Source organism: Oncorhynchus nerka, linkage group LG14 (genome assembly GCF_034236695.1).
Source record: "Oncorhynchus nerka isolate Pitt River linkage group LG14, Oner_Uvic_2.0, whole genome shotgun sequence".
In the NCBI taxonomy this organism is placed as follows: Eukaryota; Metazoa; Chordata; class Actinopteri; order Salmoniformes; family Salmonidae; genus Oncorhynchus; species Oncorhynchus nerka.
Window position 1 is genome coordinate 59,037,018 of NC_088409.1, and position 24,612 is coordinate 59,061,629.

Below are 24,612 nucleotides of genomic sequence, written 5' to 3' on the forward strand. Positions count from 1 at the left end.
TACAATGCATATTAAGCTGTTTGTCCTACTGAGTTTTTTATTGAGATTGTGCTGGTCTAACCAGTTATCCTCTTACGCTTGAGTTTCTGCTCTCTCAACCACAGTCCACTATTCTGGTATAATGAACATTCTCCTCCTCTCTCTCCCCTTATTTGAAGCAAGGTGCCTTCCACGCTGCCACAACGGAGCCGTGTGCAGGCAGCCCAACATCTGTGAATGCAGAACGGGCTTCAACGGGGCCCGCTGTGAGTTTGCAAGCGTGACCTATGGCCTCGTAGGCCTTCCCTGGGCCTTACTGCGCCCCACCAGCCCCATGGTCAGCACCACCACCTCAGGACTAAGCATCACCCTCCCACCTACCACTAGCCTCTCACCAACCATCACCCTCCCACCAACCACCGTCATCCCCACCACCACCACCCCAGTTTCCGCAGAGACCACAGCTGCGTGGAGGACAGCGGGGACACCAGCCAGCACAACCAACCCAGAGACCAAGAAATATTACGCTGTGCGCTGGCAACCTCTTACGTGAGTTTCTGACTTCTCTTGATTTACTGCATCACCAGCTTGTGCCATTTAGTCCATTCTCTACTCCTCCATTTCCTCCTCCTCTCAGTTTGCTGGCTTTGAAGTGCCAGTCTCCAGTCAAAGGCCTGGGTTAGCCCAGCATGTGGGCCACACGTGCAGTGTGTCTGTGGCGCTTAGTGTGGTCCACCTGATGCAGCGCAGGTGTTAGAATCAGGGCACCTTTCCAATTTTTTTTTTTTTTTAATTTAAACTTTATTTAACCAGGTAGGCAAGTTGAGAACAAGTTCTCATTTACAATTGCGACCTGGCCAAGATAAAGCAAAGCAGTTCGACACATACAACAACACAGAGTTACACTCGGAGTAAAACAAACATACAGTAGAAAAATAAGTCTATATACAATGTGAGCAAATGAGGTGAGATAAGGGAGGTAAAGGCAAAAAAAGGCTATGGTGGCGAAGTAAATACAATATAGCAAGTAAAACACTGGAATGGTAGATTTGCAGTGGAATAATGTGCAAAGTAGAGATAGAAATAATGGGGTGCAAAGGAGCAAAATAAATAAATAAATACAGTAGGGGGAGAGGTAGTTGTTAGGGCAAAATTATAGATGGGCTATGTCCAGGTGCAGTAATCCGTGAGCTGCTCTGACAGCTGGTGCTTAAAGCTAGTGAGGGAGATAAGTGTTTCCAGTTTCAGAGATTTTTGTAGTTCGTTCCAGTCATTGGCAGCAGAGAACTGGAAGGAGAGGCGGCCAAAGGAAGAATTTGTTTTGGGGGTGACCAGAGAGATACTGTATAACTGCTGGTGCGCATGCTACAGGTGGGTGCTGCTATGGTGACCAGCGAGCTGAGATAAGGGGGGACTTTACCTAGCAGGGTCTTGTAGATGACCTGGAGCCAGTGGGTTTGGTGACGAGTATGAAGCGAGAGCCAGCCAACGAGAGGGTACAGGTCGCAATGGTGGGCAGTATATGGGGCTTTGGTGACAAAACGGATGGCACTGTGATAGACTGCATCCAATTTATTGAGTAGGGTATTTTGGAGGCTATTTTGTAAATGACATCGCCGAAGTCGAGGATCGGTAGGATGGTCAGTTTTACGGGGGTATGTTTGGCAGCATGAGTGAAGGATGCTTCTTTTGCGAAATACAAAGCCAATTCATTTAACTTTGGATTGGAGATGTTTGATGTGAGTCTGGAAGGAGAGTTTACAGTCTAACCAGACACCTATGTATTTGTAGTTCTCCACGTATTCACAGAACCGTCCAGAGTAGTGACGTTGGACGGGTGGGCAGGTGCACGCAGCGATCGGTTGAAAAGTGGCACCTTTCCAAATGATTGAGAGGGTTGGCTCAGTGCCAGCCCAGGGGTTTATATAGAGTACAGTTAAGCAATAAGGCACGAGGGGGTGTGGTATATGGCCAATATACCACGGATAAGGGCTGTTCTTACTCTCGACACATCGGAGTGCCTGGATACAGCCTAAGCCGTGGTATATTGGCCATATACCACAAACCCCTGAGGTGCCTTATTCCTATTATACACTGGTTACTAAAGTAATTAGAGCAGTAAAAATAAATGTCATAGCCATTGTATACGGTCTCATATACCACAGCTGTCAGCCAATCAGCATTCAGGGCTGGAACCACCCAGTTTATAATATGAAATATAAGTTGAGAAAAATATGAAGACTTATCGCTTTGTGCTGTCGACTAGATCACATTTTATTCATCATAAATATTTATTTTGGCAGCTAATTGAAACTTTAGTTAACAAATAAAAAGCCCACACTTAATCCAGTGGTGACAATATTTTGTAGCCTCAACTGATAGAAAGGTAACCCTTAAGTTTGCAGAATGGGAAAGCAGCCTTCCATTACAATTAACAGGTGTAGTTACCCATGATAGTCAGCAGGTGGAACTGTTCTCCAAATAAAATCTACTGTAAATCATAGTGGAACTAAAACTGTACTGCAAATGGAGCAGCTGTGTGTGTGTGTGTGTGTGTGTGTGTGTGTGTGTGTGTGTGTGTGTGTGTGTGTGTGTGTGTGTGTGTGTGTGTGTGTGTGTGTGTGTGTGTGTGTGTTCATAGTAAAGAAATTGGGTTTCTACAACTGGTCCTAGTATTTTATTTTCAAAACCGTTAATTATGCAGACAAAGGTCAAAACGAGTGATGGAAAGACACCAAACAGCCCTTGAAGGCATGCAGTAGGATTGCCTGTGAAAGAAATACATCTTTATGCTCTGAAATGAAAAATAAAGCTTTTAGTCTCCATAAGTCTTTTGCCAAAATTAGAAAGTCATTGGTGGATGACTGCTGTTGGAAACTTTAATGTTCGTCATTCATATAATAGTTCAGGGGTTCTTCAACTTTTTCAGCCTGGGACCCAACTGAAAAAAATCTGTGTTTTCCTGGGACCCATGCTCATGAAAACATGCCACTTTTTTTTTTTTTAGTGGCCCCTCTTGCCAGCATTTTGCGATGGGAAGTAGAGACAATATTGCAGTTTTAAAACAAGTTCCATGAAATTCTACAGATTTTTCCATGGGGCAGAAAGAAATCTTTGCATATTTAATGCTAATTTCCTGCAATTCAAATTGTACACATTTATGCCATGTTAATATGATATGAGTGAAAGTGACTAACAAAATCTATGGCTAGACTAACTTAACATTGTAAATAAACATTGTTAGCTTACAACGCTAATTGGAGTGACTGTCTGTGACTGGCACAATCAAATGTCCGAAATTACTCCTTGTGTATTCTAATATTCTAACTCTCAAAAGTCATTTACACTGACGTGTCATGACCCAGTTTGGGTTCATGTGCTTCGTCAGAGTCGTCTTGTAGCATTGTTGAAGTTGGTTAAAAATATATCAATTCCCATGTTATTTAATGTATACAATACTGCAATTTTAGTTATTTCACATGTACACCATATTGCCTTGTGTAGTGATTCAATTACTGCACTGAGGCCAGTCACTTGACGTCAGGTTTTTATATATTTGAGGAGCATTGTCTAGCTGTGTACAGGCTCCAGTACCAGTCAAACGTTTGGACACACCTACTCATTCCAGGGTTTTCTCTTTATTTTTACTATTTTCTACATTGTAGAATAATAGTGAAGACATCAAAACTATGAACTAACACATATGGAATCATGTAGTGTTAAACAAATCAAAATATATGTTATGTTTGAGATTCTTCAAAAGGAGCCACTCTTTGCCTTGATGACAGCTTTGCACACGCTTGGCATTCTCTCAACCAGCTGTTTTCCAACCATCTTGAAGGAGTTCCCACAAATGCAGAGCATTTGTTGGCTGCTTTTCCTTCACTCTGCGGTCCAACTCATCCCAAACCATCTCAATTTGGTTGAGGTCAGGGGATTGTGGAGGCCAGGTCATCTGATGCAGCACTCCATCTCTCTCCTTGGTCAAATAGCCCTTACACAACCTGGAGGTGTGTTTTGGGTCATTGTCCTGTAGAAAATAATTGATTGTCCCACTAAGCGCAAACCAGATCGCTTCTGTCTGTGTGGCATATCGCTGCGGAATTCTGTGGTAGCCATGCTGGTTTAGTGTGCATTGAATTCTAAATAAATCACTGACAGTGTCACCAGAAAAGCACCATCATACCACCTCCTCCATGCTTCACATTGGGAACCACACATGCGGAGATCATCCGTTCACCTACTCTGCATCTCACAAAGACACTGCGATTGGAACCAAACATCTCAAATTTGGACTCAGACTAAGGACAGATTTCCACCAGTCTAATGTCCATTGATCGTGTTTCTTGGCCCAAGCAAGTCTTCTCTTATTATTGGTGTCATTTACTAATGGTTTCTTTGCAGAAATTCAACCATGAATGCCTGATTCACACAACCTCCTCTGAACAGTTGATGTTGAGATGTGTCTGTTACTTGAACTCTGAAGCATTTATTTGGGCTGCGGTCTGAGGTGCAGTTAACTCTAATTGAACTTATCCTCTGCAGCAGGGGTAACTCTGGGTCTTCCTTTCCTGTGGTGGCCCTCATGAAAGCCAGTTTCATCATAGCGCTTGATGGCTTTTGCGACTGCACTTGAAGAAACTTTCAAAGTTCTTGAAATGTTCCCGCATTGACTGACCTTCATGTCTTAAAGCAATGATGGACTGTCGTTTCTCTTAGCTTATTTGAGCTGTTCTTGCCCTAATATGGACTTGATCTTTTACCACCCCTACCTTATCACAACACAACACTGATTGCCTCAAATGCATTAAGAAGGAAAGAAATTCCACAAATTTTTCCTTTTAACAAGGCACGCCTGTTAATTGAAATGCATTCCAGGTGACTACCTCATGAAGCTGGTTGAGAGAATGCCAAGAGCGTGCGAAAGTTGGCATCAAGTCAAAGGGTGGCTACTTTGAAGAATCTCAAATATAAAAAACATTTTGATTTGTTTCACACTTTTTTGCTTACTAAATGTTTCCATATGTTATTTCATAGTTTTAATGTATTCCCTATCATTATACAATGTAGAAAATAGTAAAAATAAACTAAATCACTTGAATGAGTAGGCGTGTCCAAACTTTTGACTGGTACTGTATGTCTCCAATTAGGACTAATGAGGAAAACAGAGTTTCCCTTTACAACCCCCAGCATCCACTGCTACTCATTCACAAAAGCAGCAAAAACACTGTCTGCAAAATAGATATCCACTGGCCTGAGGCCTCCAACTCTGTGGGAATTTGGACCGAATTACCATAATCGTTTCTGATGATATGTGTAGTGAAATTGTATTGTTTCAGTGGCGACCTCAACATTGTTTTTTTATACCAAGGCTATTGACATTTACAACATAACAAATGTCTTCTTGATTACTACTTGATTTTGTGTCTTGTATTGTCGTGGCAAACCAACTTGCTGTTGCAGCCAAAGGTAGAGCATCACCACCCTATGTCACATGCATCACTACAAACAAAGCAATCTTTCAAAGGATTTAAGGGAGCTTTCTTTGATTTGAGCCTTGTGTTTGTGTCTGTGTACAATGAAATCATGTCTTCTTCAGATTAAAAAACACACCGTGGAGAAGTTAAACCCAGGAGTGATTTAATGCATCTTGGAAAGGATGGAGCGTCTTCTCTCGTCTTTGGCTCTGCTTCTCGTCTCATTCCTGAGTTCACATTTCACTAACCCAGCTTCCTCATCCATGTAAACAGTTTGATCTCTGCAGGCCTCGACACCACAGTATGTTGGATTTAAACTAATCACACCTCTATGGTTGTGTCCCAAATGGCACCATATTCCACATGTAGTGCACTACTTTTGACGCCCCCTGGTAAACAGTAGTGCACTACATAGGGTATAGGGTGACGTTTGGGGCACGACCTATGTGGGGCATTAATCCACTGCTTTGAGTCAAACCATGGAATGGGAGCATGTTTGTGTTTATTGTGAACCAAAGCCAAAGCTGTCTGATGTACAGTATGTACAGGGGCGGCAGGGTAGACTAGTGGTTAGAGCGTTGGTCTAGTAACCGAAAGGTTGCAAGTTCAAATCCCCGAGCTGATAAGGTACAAATCTGTCGTTCTCCCCCTGAACAGGCAGTTAACCCACTAGGCTGTCATTGAAAATAAGAATTTGTTCTTAACTGACTTGCCTAGTAAAATAAATGTATTAGAGGTCGACCGATTATGATTTTTCAAAGCCGATACCGATTATTGGAGGACCCCCAAAAAAGCCGATACCGATTAATCGGTCGATTTATTTATTTATTTATTTGTTATAATGACAATTACAACAATGCTGAATGAACACTTATTTTAACTTAATATAATACCTCAAAAAAAATCCATTTAGTCTCAAATAAATAATGAAACATGTTCAATTTGGTTTAAATAATGCAAAAACAAAGTGTTGGAGAAGTAAAAGTGCAATATATGCCATGTAAAAAAGCTAACGTTTGAGTTCCTTGCTCAGAACATGAGAACATAGGAAAGTTGGTGGTTCCTTTTAACATGAGACTTCAAATTTCCAAGGTAAGAGGTTTTAGGTTGTAGTTAATATAGTATTTATAGGACTATTTCTCTCTATACCATTTGTATTTCATATACCTTTGACTATTGGATGTTCTTATAGGCACTATAGTATTGCCAGTGTAACAGTATAGCTTCCGTCCCTCTCCTCGCTCCTACCTGGGCTCGAACCAGGAACACATCGACAACAGCCACACTCGAAGCAGCGTTACCCAATGCTCCTAAAAAGCCGCGACCCTTGCAGAGCAAGGGGAATAACTACTCCAAGTCTCAGAGCGAGTGACGTTTGAAACGCTGTTAGCACACCCAGCTAACTAGCTAGCCATTTCACATCGGTTACACCAGCCATTAGGCTGATAGGCTTGAAGTCATAAACAGAAGAGCTGCTGGCAAAACGCACGAAAGTGCTGTTTGAATGAATGCCTACGAGCCTGCTGCTGCCTACCATCGCTCAGTCAGACTGCTCTATCAAATCATAGACTTAATTATAACATAATAACACACAGAAATATGAGCCTTTGGTCATTAATATGGTCGAATCCGGAAACTATAATTTCGAAAACAAAACGTTTATTATTTCAGTGAAATACGTAACCGTTCAGTATTTTATCTAACGGGTGGCATCCCTAAGTCTAAATATTCTTGTTACATTGCACAACCTTATGTCATAATTACGTAAAATTCTGTCAAATTCGTTCGCAATTAACCATGCTGCCCAAACTGTTGCATATACCCTGACTCTGCGTGCAATGAACGCAAGAGAAATGACACAATTTCCCCTGGTTAATATTGCCTGCTAACCTGGATTTCTTTTAGCTAAATATGCAGGTTTAAAAATATATACTTCTGTGTATTGATTTTAAGATATTATTGGCATTGGTGTTTATGGTTAGGTACAGTCGTCCAACGATTGTGCTTTTTTCGCAAATGCGCTTTTGTTAAATCATCCCCCAGCATTGCATCGATTATATGCAACGCTAGATAAAGTAGTAATATCATCAACCATGTGTAGTTATAACTAGTGATTATGATTGATTGATTGTTTTTTATAAGATAAGTTTAATGCTAGCTAACAACTTACCTTGGCTTACTGCATTCGCGTAACAGGCAGGCTCCTCGTGGAGTGCAATGAGGCTAGTTAACTGTAAGGTTGCAAGATTGGATCCCCCGAGCCGACAAGGTGAAAATCTGTCGTCCTGCTCCTGAACAAGGCAGTTAACCCACCGTTCCTAGGCCGTCATTGAAAATAAGAATGTGTTCTTAACTGACTTGCCTAGTAAAATAAAGGTATAAAAAATAAAATCGACAAATTTGGCTCCCAAAAATACAGATTTCGGATTGTTATGAAAACATGAAATCGGCCCTAATTAATCAGTCATTCCGATTAATCGGTCGACCTCTAGTATGTATCCATTACTATGGCCATTCTATAGGATTACAGGCAATCTGCTAGACTGTGGTGCTGTAGGTCAGATTGATGGAATAGGTTCAACCACTGACCATCCATCTCTGCTGTTTTCTGTCCAGTCTAAATGGAATGCCTCAGACCACCAGGCCGGCTCCCTGTCATCACACACACACACACACACACACACACACACACACGTCTGGGTTTAGTCTGGTTCTGAGACAGTTAGACATAAGCTCTATTTGTTCTTAGTGTATGACCCCAGTGCCTCTTCATAGTTTGACTTTTCCTTATCTCTATTCTCTTGGCTTTTAATCATTCTGCCCAGCAACAACACCCAGGGATCAGGATATTAGATAGAATTTTAGCGACGTGTCCAAATAGTTTCATAATGTTTTTAGGTAAAACTAATTCCCTGTCCAAAGCTTTTAAACCTCTTTTGGTAGCAAGTTGCTCCTGCTTGGTTTCAAGTTACTCTGAGTTTATTTAGGCAACCTTTTTGGAACACGCTAAAAGGGGTCCTATTCCAACTATTCTCATTGTTTTCCGTTCAACGATGCTAATGCTAAACTGTAACTAAGCAAATATCTTGGGTTACGGATTCACTAGATCCATGGTACTCAACAGGTATCCATAAGAAAGTAAATGTAGTATGTAATGTAGGTAAATAGTCCTAACACACCCATGCAGTTCTGTACTAGTGGCTCGGCCACAGGTAGACTCTGTAAGATCACTCTGTCTGCAGGCACAGTGCACTCAGAATTCCACAGAATGACATAGGCATCTGAAACGAGGCAGAACCGCTGTCTGTCTGAAGAAACAGTGCTTAATCTGGGAACGGCATCGCACGGACTGAAGTCTGCCTACACAGAGTGGGCTATGACACATCGGAGCGTTTTCAACTAGGCAGAACACGGAGCTGTATGTGTGAAAGCAGTGCGGTAATCTAGGAGTGCCATCTTGCAGTGTTGACCTGGTTGCAGTGCACTGACTTCAGCCGGGGAAGGAAGAGGGTCGATCCTAGATAAACAGCATAGATAAACAGCATACACACAATAGACTATTGAAATGCCAGCACATTGCAGCCGGCACAGTAGGCTGACTTCCACCTCATGGATTAGTGACACACTAAATGTCAACATGCATTTCACCCCATTGTTGATCTATGTGTTGAGAGATTAGACTTTACAAAAAAATCTTTCAACATAATTGAACCACATCCTATCTAGATGTAAAGCTCATTCCTAGAGGTTTTCCACAGTGGTGACACGCGGTTTTAAATACCAAAACCAACTCTGAACCAACTATATTAATTTGAGCACAGGTCAAAACACACATGAAACATTCATGGACATTTAGCAAGCTTGCTGTTGTTAAGTAAACAGTGATCGCATTAGAACATGGGGATTTTGGCAGTCCTTACTAAGGACTATGGGAGGTTCATGTACAGTACTGTCTTGGTATGGTGGAGCCTGTAACAGACTGAGGTCTGTCATCCCAATGCTGATTTCTCAAGCTTGAATGAACTGGCCTCCCATTTGTTTGATTTTGCATTCACCACACTCCTCACTGTAATGAAGAACACTGGCTTTATCCCTACTCCCACTATGTACCTCCACTGAATCTGTTTGATGTTGGATGTTTGTTTCAAGGTCTGTCCCCCCCCCCACACAAGTTATTGTCAGTCAAGTGCAGGTCAGGACTACAATTGGCTCATTAATCCCCCTCCTCTCCCCTGTAACTATTCCCCAGGTCGTTGCTGCAAATGAGAACATGTTCTCAGTCAACTTACCTGGTAAAATAACGGATAAATAAATAAAAAATGTTCAGCTGGGGAATATCAAAATGATGCTATCACCAAAACATATCCAACTTCGAGGTTCAACTACTGAGAGATTCAAACATGGCTAACCAAACCAGCTCCGTGCTTGCGCCATAGTGCGCATGTTGATTTTGTTTATGTCTACCAGATGCGTTCATGACACGCAGTTTTAAATACCAAAACCAACTCTGAACCAACTATATTAATTTGAGCACAGGTCAAAACACACATGAAACATTCATGGACATTTAGCTAGCTTGCTGTTGCTAGCTAATTTGTCCTGGGAGATTAACATTGGGTTGTTATTTTACCTGAAATGCATATGGTCCTTTGTAGAATTCGAACCCATTTTTAGCCACACAAAATCATGTGTCCTCAACTCCGACAACTAATCTACAGATAGAAGGGGAAACATGGTTTGTTTTTAGGTCGTTTTCTTTGATTCATCTTTCCTCATTTATTCTTCTTGTGTGAATTTGATATGGTGTTTGGTAACCAACTTTAAGGTGCATTTACCGCCACCCTGGAGTGTGGACCTCGTTCATCTTACAATCACCCACGTGCAGTTTGGATGACATGGTTGAATAACATGTATGTGTAAACTATTCCTTAGATTTTTTTCAATACATTTTAATATTTGTAGCTACTTTTTAAGTAAATACCTGCAGTCAACTTGTGCAATATGTTAGGAGATGAAGCAGATCGCATTCTTCATTTCACCTGTCACATTATTTTACAATTGACGCTTAGTGAAGTTCCCCAGATCAGTTGAGATAGCTGTGTATTTGGTTTAACTTGCTAGTTAGCTAAGTAAGTGGCTAAATTAGTATGGAGACAGAGGATGAAATAGTGTTAGCTTTCTGCCGTGTTTGAGAAGTCAAAGCTCTTTGTCGGAGTTATCGGCATAACTGCCACTGCTATATTGATTTCCTTGAGGGTTTTTTCTCTCCTTCTTGGCCCCTCAGTCTGCTCCTCCCCCTATTCTCTGAGCAGAGCAGGCCGGTAGCGACTCCAGACTCCACACAGACACAGCTTGTACACATGCTGCTCCAGAGCAAGTGTTGTTCCTTCAAACAAGCATGCGTCAAAACTTTCTTCATTTGCACAATGTCTCTCTTTCACATTTGCTTCAAAATGTCCAAACTCAACAAAACATGACATTTGGTAGCTACTACCTATGTATGTATAACTTTATGAGCTGGATTTCCTGTCTTTGCAATTAGTTTATTTTCGTATGCGCTCGTTAGCATATTTAGCTAGCAGCCTCTATGGAAATTCGCTATTACTTGTGCTAATTTTGTTAGCATTCTGGTAATAGACACATTTTGTGCTTTTAGTGCCCCCTTGTGTACTAAACCGCAAATACCGTAAATCCCGGGATGTGAGAAGGACGGTATGACGATATAAACATCTAGATACAGCCCAACACTAGTAGAGAGTGAGCCAAATATATCATTTTTAATAATGACTCATTTGATATAGTGCCTCTCTCAAATAACAACCGCCCATGATTGCTCTTCTTTTACACAGGCTTTCCATTACCTAAAACTATCTTTCAAACATCCATCTCCTGCTTTAGTGCAGTAAAACACTATTTAAGGTGAATGTTTAAGGTGATTTTTTTTATGTTTGTGTTATACTCTACAGTACGTCAGACACATTGCTCTCATGGCTCACTTGAGGCCCACTCATCCAGTGTGAAAAATATGAAGTCTGAGCAGACTTTTGGGGTGTGTTAGAAAAACAACTGCAGAGAAATACAAATAAAAACATCTAGGTTGCTGGCTTACAAGGCGTACTAAAATGGTATTACTGTATGATTGAGTGGAAATAAGGTGGGTGTGTGTACTCTATTGAGAGTGCCGCAGGTACACTCGAATGCACTGTAAATACATGCTAGAAGGTTTACTTGGGCAATATCAAAAAAGTAATCCAGACCCTGCTTACAACATTGGCTAAGCTCCTGCCCCTTTTTTTCCATGTTTTATCCATTTGCCATGGAAACCGTGAATTGCCAAACAACCCTGGGCCAAGAAGACCTTAGGGCTTGAGAAAGACATGGAGTCTGGCCGATAAGTCCCCGGCCTAGTCAGTGTGTCTGCCCCAACAAGCTGATAAACTGATAACTGTGTATAAAAAACATGGATGAACATGTCATGGGTTTTCTTTCATTTCTTGGCAGATGCTGTAGGAGAGTTGGTGCTGATCAAATAAGTCTCTAATTGAATTAACTAGCTATAGTTGCTTGCATAATACACTACAATAGTGTATCTGTACCCCCATGTAAACAATACAGTGAGTAAATCTTTAGGCCAGGGAGATTATCTAGCTGCCAATCTAGTGTTCTAAATTGCTGTCAGTAGTAACAGACGCACGGCAATGAGTTATACTATACACACTCTTAGTTACCGTACTTGTTGACATTCTGTCTGTTGTCTCTCCTGCCCAGTCTGAAGGAGGCCCAGTCTGTTGACTGTCTGTAGTCGCCCCTGTCCAAACTGAAGGAGGCCCAGTCTGTTGAGTGTCTGTTGACTGTGTGTTGTGTCTCCGTTCAGTCTGCAGGAGGCCCAGTTACTGCTACTAAAGAAGGCATTGGCCCGTGGAGGTCGAGGCGACAAGATGACCACCATCCTGATGAAACACATCGAGACAGAGAGGAAGAAGCTCCAATCAGCCTCACAGTCAGACCTACATGACACCCAGACCACAAGTGTCAAGAGCTTCCACACCCAGAAGGGCCAGTACACTGTCCACGCGAGCCCACCTGCAGGTGAGTACAGACAGGCCCTTCACTTAGACACCCAGCCTCTCTTACTTTGACTACCCTATGTGCTGAAAGCATTGGTTGTTGTGATGAGTAATATTATACTTGTCATGGCAGCAAATGATCAGATATCATATTGTGTTAGGTTCTTGCTTGTTGTGATTAACAGGGTGTTGATGTTGAATGCTTTGCTCCCAATGGACTGGTGGTGACAAAGTAATGTGTTTAGAATGGATATCGTGTGGGTACATCCATGAACATAGCATGGAATTTGCCACGAAAACTTTCCACATCAAAAATAAAACACCCTGACTTTATTTGAATGATTTAACCCATGTCCTATTTGTTTACACTTTAGGAATAAGATAAGGTTATCGGTCAGACCGGTACGTACCCTCAAAACCCATTGTGACCAATTCCTGACATTGTTTTTCTTGGCCAACTGGCATAGGTACAGTAATGGCCCAGATGATGGACAATGTTTAACTAATGGGAACCCCCAAATCTCCTGCCAAAATGACCTCATGGCATGTGGAAACCAATCTAATCGAAAGGGTTAAACTGGCATATTTTTTACGAGGGTGGACATAATCTCCCACAATGAGATTCCAGTCCCTTTAGCTCAGATTTTAACTCCATAGTAGCGGAATCTAATAGGAGTAAATGACCTGTTTGCAACTGGCATTAGTTATTATATTTTAGTTTATGTACTGTATGTATTGCAAGTTCTCTGGTGTGGTATTCATTTTTAGCTGCGGCACATAGCTCTGACAACTTTACACTACTGACTTGTAGGGTAGTGTAATGGTTAGGCCTATCACTCAGCGCTATTCAAGACATGACCTCATAGCAAAATAGCACATTAGTAGCACTTACCCAACACCACAAGCAAGAGCACTATATTTCTCTCAGCAACCTGGTTTGCCTAACAGTGTAAGGCCCATTCTAAGTATTGTACAGCTGTATCTACATACCACTGCTGTGCCCTACTCTCTTTTAATATCCAAATGGTGAAAGTCACTCGAACAGAGCATGTTGTCTCGCATGGAGAGAGAGTATGACTCTATAATGCTTGATTTTCCCCTCAAAACCCAATTTAAATATCTGCTATAAAGCTTTAATCCAAGTTTCCAAATCAGAGAGGTTAAGGGTCAGGTTTTTTATTTTTTCAGATTTTTTTTCCTAGAAGTGAGAAAGTGCTCAACATTTTCAAGGCAATCTGTCAACATTCCACAAGGGCTGATGGTCCTAGTTTTTTGTGTCCTCTGGCCTCTTTAAGTACGCAAGTGCTTGGATGTTTTTTTCTTCCTGCAAATGTTTGTGTAAGAGGTCCTTCTCTAAATTCCTCCATCGGTTTAATCGTCCCGGGAGTCAGAGAGGGCTTCTCCTCTTTTGAGTGACAAGCAGGAGCATTGTAGATGAACAGTTGCTGTGTATGAATAAAGTCTTTGTTAACACAAGATAAATACTTCATTTTCCCTCCCTTTGCAATCCCCTATGGGCTAAGATTTGACAGGGCCAGTGACCACTGAAGTGATCATTATACTGTCATTTCCAATTTTCACACCTGTCAATCACACTTGGTAATCTCACTCAAGAAATGTCATTTTAAAACCAACAAAGAGTTAGCACACTCCGTTTAAGGGTCATAAACCAAAGTCTGCTATGTAATGTGGGGAGTTATTTCCAATCGTTCAATCTCTTCATAATGTTGATCTGCTGATTTGCCTTGGACAAGGCTGGAGAAAAACCCTGCAAACATGAAGGCCATCATGCAGACGTGTACACACTCATCCTCCATGAAGATAAACAACACACACACCATTCTTGGTCCTTTACAGAGCCACTAGACTGATTGATAGTATTTTGGTAGCTGTTGCTTCCATGTGTGAAGGGGCAATCTGTTGTACATGGAGCAGAGCATCCTGTTTGTAATTGGAATAATACTCCTATCTGGGGAACATGTGTTTGTGTGTGTGAAGAGGACTGGTCTGGACAACTGGCAGAGGGATTGAGTGCACTGAGACAGAGACCCAGGCTGCACTAAATGTCCTTGCACCTGCTGGACCTAGACATAAAGGACTTGCTTCCTCCAAGGTGAAACTTCACGTTCGGATTCTAATGATTTACTGGCTAACTAACAGCAATTTACCATAGCTAATATTCCCCAACCTTGGAGCATTTTTATGGCAGTATTTGAAAGGTTATAAGTGAATGCTAATTGGACTACAGTTTTTACATTGACTAATATCCCTCATAAAACACTTAAAAAGGAGGCAAAATAACCTGAACTGTGATCTCTTTGACCCATACAAGAAAACATTGTGAACAACACCTGTCCTGAGCAGACACAAATACCTCCTCCTCCCCCAGCAAGACAGGAACCCACAGTCCAGACCCAGACGGCTCGTCCCAGCGGTAGCATGGTCATTTACTGTGTGTCCTAGCCTACGCCAAGGCCCTCCCCTCTCTCTCTCTTTCTGGCAGTGTATCCCAACTCCCAGCCTCCCAGTCCTGGCCCATAATGACTCACTTCTCTGGGCCAGGCCAGGTTGAGCTACAGGTGCGGGTCAGACGAGCGGTGCAGTGCCAAAGTGCTGCTACACAAACAGAGGGGGCAGGGAGACTGCCTCCTCAGGTGGTTCAGACACTCCATATAAGGGATGACCACTGAGCAAAGTACCAGTGTACCTGTAGTTCCTTTCAGAACCCAGGAGGAGCTGTTACAGAACCTAGCTCTCTCTAAGTCCTAGCTTGGTCTGTTCCCATGACCTGTATTAGGTCATTCTCCCTAATTTGTTGATGACCCATAAGCTTCAAGTAAAACATCATTCTCTCAGCACTTAACCTCACCTAGCCTTTGATGTGGTTTAGGGCCTTGGTGAAGTTGGCTAGCGTGTGCCTCGCTTCGCTGTCCTCCCATTCCTGTCTTCCAGGTTTTATACTGGTGAAACTGGAGATATTGCTGTAATGGGGCACCTGTGTTTGAGCCCAGTCCAACGCAGCTGTTTTGTCTTCCAAACTGGACAAGGCATTTCTGCTCAGCTTTGCTTAGGGATTCATTATGAGTGAATATAAAGAACAAGTCATGTTTGTAAAGCTAACGACCATACAGTTTTAGCTCATAACTTTAGCATTACAATGAATCTCTTTGTAAATTGTTTTTCTATATTTTCCATTCTTTACCATTCCTTTCCGAGCAAAATAATTGAGGTGTTTCCATCGACCTCCTTTTTTCCAAATCGGGTTGGGATGTTTCTGGGGGTTTATATCCATGAATGACCATAAAAGGATTTTTTAAACATTTGACTCCTATAGTTTTCTCATGTGATGTTTTAGTTCAGTGAAAGTGATGTGATTTCACCCTAGTGGGCCTACAGGTCCAAGTAAGACTGATGTGAGCCTGTGCAACGTGGATGCAGCTCGTTTCTTTCCCCTGTTGCTCAGGAATGAGCTGGCTCGGTAAAGGCAACAGGTTTAATGCACATTGTGTATGTCACGGAAGAGCCTGTGGGGCTTGTGAAATGACATCTCTAAAAATGCGTAGTGAAAGGAAAATACCCCCCTTTCCCGCTCCCTTATGAGCAGAACGAGAGAGAGAAAGATGACTTCACCACCACAGTTTACAACGCCAGCGAGGACCTGAAACTCAAACCTTGCATCACCCACCCAACTCCCTCCTTGTGGTCTCTTCCTCAGATGACAAAACGGTCCATGTTATGAAACTAGAGGGGGGAGGGGGGAGTACAAGGAAAAGGGGGGGAACAAAACAGATTACAGTTACAGCATAACGGCAGGGTACAGAGAGAGGGTCAGGGGCCGCAGTGAAGAGTTCCCAGTACAGGGGGATGGATTGGATCCCTTATAAACATTGTGTTTGGAGGCTCGCCCAGAGCATTCTCGCTATACTGCTTCCAATTAAGTGGACAGGCACTCTCTCTTAAGAATGTTTTTTTTTTTATGTAGCACTCACACACACGGGTGCTTCCCTCCTCAAAGTTCATAATTTCTTTGGTTGGTGTGTTTAGGGAAAAAAGAAGGGAAGCGTTGGGTCTGTTTTTCTTCTTTTTTTTTTTTTCTCTCTTCCTTCCCCTCCTCGTCCTGCGCTAGTTGCGAGAGAGTGAGAGAGAGAGAGAGAGAGAGTGTGATTGAAAGAAGCGTAAGAGTAAGCGTGGAATTCCCTGGTCTTCCCCTCACATCTCTTCCTGCCGTGCACGGCAGCTCTTCTCGTGGATCTCTGTGGTGTCTCTTCTCCGTGGGATGCATCGTCAGTAAACGGACGGCACCATGCTCCAGCTCAGACCCAGACTCAGGTTCCTACCGCTGCTCTACCTCTGCTTCGTCTTCTTCCCCCTTCCAGCCAGCAACCAGACCGCCGGCCATCGAGGAGGAACGGCAGCAGGGGCAGGAAGGAGAGGAGCTGAGCGCATCAAAGTGCTCTTCACCCCGACCATCTGCAAGGTGCGCTGCACCCAGGGACGCTGCACCAACTTCTGCGAGCAGGGCAATGTGACCACCCTCTACAACAGTGAACAGGGGGGCCGGGCTGCGCTGGGACCGGGCTTCAGAGTCTGTAAGTTATCTCACTTGTTATCTCTGTTTACCATCTTTCTCTGTAAGCATGTACTATACTGTATTCTCTCCTAGCCATAAGTAGCCAGAGGACTCAACTCAGGCTTCATTTGCCCCACTGAGACCTCCCACTCTGGGGTCCAGACAGTGTGACATTATGGGTAAGCCACTGGGAATGATGAGCTGGAGGTGTGGTTGTAGCATCACTGTGATTTTAGGTCAGTGGTGGAGACAGGTTTGGGAGAATGGTAAGGGCTAGACCTTAAATGTGGACAGGTTGGAGGGATGAGAGAGTAGCCCCTTGGCTCTGCTGGCCTCCTTTACAGGTATTCACACCGTCTTGAGAGGCGACCATTCAGACGTGCACATATTTACCCAGGCTCAGAGCAACTGCGTTGGGACCATGCTTACATGAGATCCACTTCAAATAGTGTATGCGTGTGCATGTGTGTGTGTGTGAGAGAGAGGGATAGACAAAAACAGAAAGATTGTCTCCCTTCCAGCACCTTGAGGAATGTATGACCAAACATCAAGGTTAATGTACTCTTTGATGGATCCATTCTACATGCCAGGGAATTTCTATCTCCTCTCAGACTGTGTGTGTAATGTGTGATCTTATGACAGTGAATCATTTGTTCTTTGGATGTTCTTTCTGTCTGTTGCCATATTGATAGTTTTCACATGACTGGGAATACAGCTATGCATCTGTTGGTCATAGATACCTTAAAAGAAAAGTAGGGGCTTGGATCAGAAAACCAGTCATTATCTAGTGTGACCACCATTTGCCTCATGCCGCGGGACACATCTCAATTGCATAGAGTTGATCGGGCTGTTGATTGTGGCCTGTGGAATATTGTCCCACTCCTCTTCGATGGCTGTGCGAAGTTGATGGATATTGGTGGGAACTGGAACACGCTGTCATACATGTCGATCCAGAGCATCCCAAAAATGCTCAATGTTGACATGTCTGGTGAGTATGCAGGCCATAGAAGAACTGGGACATTTTCAGCTTCCAGAAATTGTGTACAGATCATTGTGACATGGGGCCGTGCATTGTCATGATGAATGGCACGACAATGGGCCTCAGGATCTGGTCACGGTATCTCTGTGCATTCAAATTTCCATCAGTAAAATGCAGTTGTGTCCGTTGTCCGTAGCTTATGCCTGCCCATAGCTGTCCGGGTGGCTCGTCTCAGACGATCCCGCAGGTGAAGAAGCTGGATGTGGAGGTCCTGAGCTAGAGTGGCCTTTTATTGTCCCCAGCACAAGGTGCACCCGTGTAATGATCATGCTGTTTAATCAGCTTCTTGATATGCCACACCTGTCAGGTGGATGGATTATCTTGGCAGAAGAAATTATCACTAACAGGGATGTAAACTAATTTGTGCACCGAATTTGAGAGAAATTAGCATTTTTTGTGTATGGAAAAATTATTAGATCTTATTTCAGCTCATGATACATGGGACCAACAATTTACATGTTGTGTTTATATTTTAGTTAATTCCATGTCTGACTTTCCCTTAAAGTCATTTTTACGGAGGTTATTCAAGTGTGGCTCTAGCGACCCACATTGAGACTCTAGGCTTCCAGAGAAGACATGAGGAGAAAAGTTTGAAATGTAGACCAGCTGGATTCAGCTGATTCTCTGTTTGTTATTCCTGAGTGTCAAGAAGATGCACAAGCCAGGTCTCCTACAGTATATCACTGGTCTCAACATGCAGGTGCACAGAGGAGATATATCATGATGTCTTAAACCACATTTAGGGTTATATTCAGTACAGGGTAGTAAATAAAGTGGTATTTTACCACTCTCCCCCTTTTCTCTCTAGCTCTCTCTCTCGCTCTCTCTCTCCATCTTTCTTTATCCATCTCTCTCTTCATTTCTCTCTCGCTGTCTCTCTCTCTCGCTCTCTCTCCATCTTTCCTTATCCATCTCTCTCTTCATTTCTCTCTCTCTTCATTTCTCTCTCTCTCTCTCTCTCACCATCTCTCTCTCTCTCTTCATTTCTCTCTCTCTCTCTGTCTCTCTCTCTCACCATCTCTGTCTCTGTCTCTGTCTCTCTCTCTCTCTCTCTCTCTCTCTCTCTCTGTCTCTCTCTCTCTCAGTTTGTTGTAATCTTGCGGTACTCGTTTCTATAATGCAGTCATTCGGAGTGCGACTTCTTTACACACTCGCTGCCTCCTAGACTGAGACATTAAGGGAGACCGACACAAGACTCCAAATCCGTCCAGGGATTAAGTGGAGATTAGCTGCATTTGTTCAGTAATAAAACTAAACTTCAGTGACCAGACCACGACTGCCTCGTGTCTGGCTAATCAGAGAGATTGTGTGTTTTTGTCTGTGTTTTGATACACCGGGCCAGAGTGATTGTACTTCCTCATAGTTTCTGAACAAGCCTTAGTTTTATGTTCTGAGCCAGAGTGCCTTGACCCTAGACGGGGGGCTTTTTAGATGTTTGAGAGTTGAGATGAGAGGAGTTAGTTGCATAATGTTTGGAAATGATGGACGGACGCGACTAGGGCCGTTACATATGAAGCTAATCACAGCCACGTGTTTCCTCTGCTACCATCATGTCCATCAGCGCTGGCTTGTTACCATCATCACATCATTTATATCCAGGCTCCATAACAACCTCTCTGGTTTATAGGGGGTAGTAAACGAATGCACAAGATGTGTTGCAATGTTTAAGACGACTGCCTTGAAGATGGCTCTTGAATTACCTAGATTACATAATGCGATAAAATGCCGCACCCTAATTATTGCCACTAAGAGCCATCTGTTTAATTGGGTAACAAATCAAATTGTATTGATGTAGACTTTACTGTGAAATGCTTACTTGATATTTATTGGAAAGGATCATCACCTTGCACTTTCCCCACCCTGTGAAGTTAATAATGATTTATTTAATCTGTGGCCTAATAAACTGTTAAAAAGTGTGTGTACCGTCAATATGCATGTGTGTGTGTGTGTGTGTGTGTGTGTGTGTGTGTGTGTGTGTGTGTGTGTGTACCGTCAATATGCATGAGTGTATGTGTGTGTGTGTGTGTCCGTGCGTGCGTGCGTGTGTGTGTGTGTGTACCGTCAATATGCATGTGTGTGTGTGTGTGTGTGTGTGTGTGTCCGTGCATGTGTGTGTACCGTCAATATGCATGTGTGTGAGTGTATGTAGGGTGTGGGTAGAATCTAGTGAGTGTGCACAAAATACAATAAATAATAAAGCGGGTCGGTAACCAGGTTAACCTCCAACCTTTTTATGCGAATAAAGTACATGTCCGATAAATAATGTCATGACAGGCCTGATGGAAACATCATTTTTTCGGTAGACTTTTAAAATGTCGACAAAACAAAATACGCTAGATGGGATCTTTTTGTGTAGGCAAAATGTGTTATGCGAGAAATGCTTGTGGAAATGCTTTTATGTGCATATACTGATATAATAACCATCATATCGAAGTAAACCCGGAAGTCACACAATGACATATTGTGTGGTCCTCCCACTATGTCGGGAAAGCATGCAGTTTATTAGGCTACAGATGAAATCAATGTATTATTAACTTCACAGTGTGGTGAAAGTGCAAGGTGGTGATCCTTTCCAATAAATATCAAGGGTCTTATTCTGGTGACATGATAATAATGCTTGGCTGCCGTTTGACAAATAAAAATGATCTCGCTCTTTTGTTCAAAGTAATTTCAACATGTAGGATATACGTGCGCTCTCGAGCACACGTGCCAATTCCAGAGTGGGTACACTCGCTATATAACTCAACGATGTTTGTGAGAAAACCATCTGTGGAGTTGAAAATGCGATGGAAACCCATTTAACTTGTATTTATATTCGGCACATGGGAATTTAACCGCAAAATGGATTTGTATGTGCACTACGTCATCACGTACGGCCTTTGATCTGCAAAAAGTACATTTGATGGAAACATCTCTGCTGGGAATATGTGCATATGCAGATTTGAGAATATTAGCATTAAAATCTGTCTCCAATTGGATGGAAACCTAGCTAATGTAAATAGTCCTGGTAGGCATTTGATTAACTGTTCAGCAGTCTTATGGCTTGGGGGTAGAAACTGTTCAGGAGTGTTTTGGTCCCAGACTTGGTGTGCCGGTACCTCTTGCCATGCGGTAGCAGAGAGAACAGTCTATGACTTGTTTGGCTGGAGGCTTTGCCAATTTCTAGGTCATTCCTCTGACACCACCTGGTATAGAGGTCCTGGATGGCAGGGAGTTTGGCCCCGGTGATGTACTACACACTACCCTCTGTAGCGCCTTGCGGTCAGATGCCGAGCAGTTGCCATACCAAGCGGTGATGCAGCCAGTCAAGATGCTCTCAATGGTGCCGCTGTAGTTCTTTTTGAGGATCTGAGGGCCGATGCTGTCACGAGAAGTTTTATCCCAATGTTCTAACTGAACTATTTTATAGCTTTGACCAATTCTCAGAGGTTGTAAGGCTCTGGTTAATGAAGAATTAGACAAAGTACCAGTCTGCCATAGATCAACACTTTATTCAGAGAGTGATCTGCCCCTCAAATGCAGAGCCAGTCTTTTTATACACATACACACACACAATTTCTTATCATAGGCTACTCCCTGCTTAGACAGGCAGTATTTATCCCACTACCCCCATACATAGTTATCTCGTCTCACAGTTGCTCCCTGCTTGCATAGCTACAAAATAATACATTGCCCTAGTTATAATTCTAACCAAGCTACACACATCATCAGATTATATTCTTATGATTCTAACACATTTCACACTGTTATACAGTTTCGGGGTCGTGCCCTCTTCATGACTGTGTTGTTGTGTTTGGGTCATGATAGGTCCTTTGTGAACTTGAAGCTCTCGACCTGCTCTACTACAGCTGTGTCGATGTGACTGGGGGCGCGTTCGGTCCCCCCCACCCATTTGCTGTAGTCCACGATAAACTCTCTTATCTTGCTGATGTTGAGGGAGGTTGTTGTCCAAGCACCATCCTGCCAGGCCCTTGACCTCCTCCCTATAGGCTGTCTCATCGTCGTTGGTGATCAGTCAGGCTTACCACCATTGTGTCGTCGGCAAACTTAATGATGGTGTTGGGAGTCGTGTGTATTAGAGGTCGACCGATTAATCGGAAATCTGTATTTTTGGGAGCCGATGTGCCGATTTATTTTATTTGATATATTATATTATATAATTCTTTATTTAACTAGGCAAGTCAGTTAAGAACACATTCTTATTTTCAATGACGGCCTAGGAACGGTGGGTTAACTGTCTCGTTCAGGGGCAGAATGACAGATTTTCACCTTGTCAGCTCGGGGGATCCAATCTTGCAGCCTTACAGTTAACTAGTCTCATTGCACTCCACGAGGAGCCAGCCTGTTACGCGAATGCAGTACGCCAAGGTAAGTTGCTAGCTAGCATTAAACTTATCTTATAAAAACAATCAATCATAATCACTAGTTAACTACACATGGTTGATGATATTACTAGATATTTTCTAGCGTGTCCTGCGTTGCATATAATCTGACTGAGCATACAAGTATACAAGTATCTAAGTATCTGACTGAGCGGTGGTAGGCAGAAGCAGGTGCATAAACATTCATTCAAACAACACTTTCATGCGTTTTGCCAGCAGCTCTTCGTTGTGCGTCAACCTATGACTTCAAGCCTATCAACTCCCGAGATGATGCTGATGTTACTTGAAGTGAAATGGCTAGCTTGTTAGAGCGCGCTAATAGAGTTTCAAACGTCACTCGCTCTGAGCCTTCTAGTAGTTGTTCCCCTTGCTTTGCATGGGTAACGCTGCTTCGAGGGTGGCTGTTGTCGTTGTGTTGCTGGTTCGAGCCCAGGGAGAAGCGAGGAGAGGGACGGAAGCTATACTGTTACACTGACAATACTAAAGTGCCTATAAGAACATCCAATAGTCAAAGGTTAATGAAATACAAATGGTATAGAGGGAAATAGTCCTATAATTCCTATAATAACTACAACCTAAAACTTCTTACCTGGGAATATTGAAGACTCATGTTAAAAGGAACCACCAGCTTTCATATGTTCTCATGTTCTGATCAAGGAACTGAAACGTTAGCTTTCTTACATAGCACATATTGCACTTTTATTTTCTTCTCCAATACTTAGTTTTTACATTATTTAAACCAAATTTAACATGTTTCATTATTTACTTGAGGCTAAATTGATTTTATTGATCTATTATATTAAGTTAAAATAAGTGTTCATTCAGTATTGTTGTAATTGTCATTATTACAAATACACTGTTAAGAAATCATCCGAGTAATCGGTATCGGCTTTTTTGGTCCTCCAATAATTGGTATCGGCGTTGAAAAATCATAATCGGTCGACCTCTAGTGTGTACTGTAGTGTTGTTTCTCAATGTAGGCCTATATCTACAGTCAACTTTGAACATTTCATTCATTCATAATAACCCAGACTTTAAAAATCTACCAAGCCAGTTATTTGTTTTCCTATGACCTGAGTAATGCCCCATACAGTACCTTGTATAAACAGGCTCGGGGAAAGTCCCCTCCCCTTTCGTCCGCTTAGCATACATCTGGTTTATAGGCTTGTTCCTAGACCAGGTCATTCAGATGATGTCAACTCGAAGTCAGACTTTTGCACAAACAAGCCCCCTCCCCCCCAAATGCACACAGACCATTACTGGCCAGTCACATGTCCGGTGGGGTAGCATGAAACAGACAGACCAGTAACAATGGCTCATTATCCCCTTGCACAAATCATGTTACATTAGACACTACACAGTGCTCAACTACTGTACTTGTTTTGTCTTGCCATACTTACAGTACACAGTGCATTCGGAAGGTATTCAGACCCCTTGCCTTTTTCCACATTTTGTTACGTTACAGACTTATTCTAAAATGGATTAAATAGTTTTTTCCCTCATCAATCTACACACAATACCCCATAATGACGAAGCAAAAAAAAAAAAATGTTTTTTATGTTTGCAAATTTATAAAAAAGAAACCAACTGAAACATCACATTTACATAAGTACTCAGACCCTTTACTCAGTACTTTGTTGAAGCACCTTTGGCAGCGATTACAGCCTTGAGTCTTCTTGGGTATGACGCTACAAGCTTGGCACACCTGTATTTGGGGAGTTTCTCCATTCTTCTCTGCAGATCCTCTCAAGCTCTGTCAAGTTGGATGGGGAGCGTTGCAGCACGGATATTTTCAGGTCTCTCCAGAGATGTTTGATCGGGTTCAAGTCTGGGCTCTGTCTGGGCCACTGAAGGACATGCAGAGACTTGTCCCGATGCCACTCCTGTGTTGTCTTGGCTGTGTACTCAGGGTCGTTGTCCTGTTCGAAGGTGAACCTTCGCCCCAGTCTGAGGTCCTGAGCGCTCTTGAGCAGGTTTTCATCAAGGATCTCTCCTGATTGGTGGAGTGCTACAGAGATGGTTGTTTTTCTGGAAGGTTCTCCCATCTCCACAGAGGAACTCTGGAGCTCTTTCAGAGTGATCATCAGGTTTTTGGTCA

The 24,612-nt window shown here is 42.7% G+C and overlaps 1 protein-coding gene across 1 annotated transcript in view; it reads left to right on the forward strand.

Moving 5' to 3' along the window:
* The first annotated feature begins 234 nt into the window (after positions 1 to 234).
* LOC115141241 (latent-transforming growth factor beta-binding protein 4-like) overlaps positions 235 to 24,612 on the forward strand; it is a 63,343-nt gene continuing 38,965 nt past the window's right edge. Inside the window, 3 exon segments of the mRNA XM_029680000.2 lie at positions 235 to 528; positions 12,331 to 12,545; positions 16,900 to 17,112. Coding sequence (XP_029535860.2) covers positions 314 to 528; positions 12,331 to 12,545; positions 16,900 to 17,112 — 643 coding nt within the window. The 5' untranslated portion in view covers positions 235 to 313.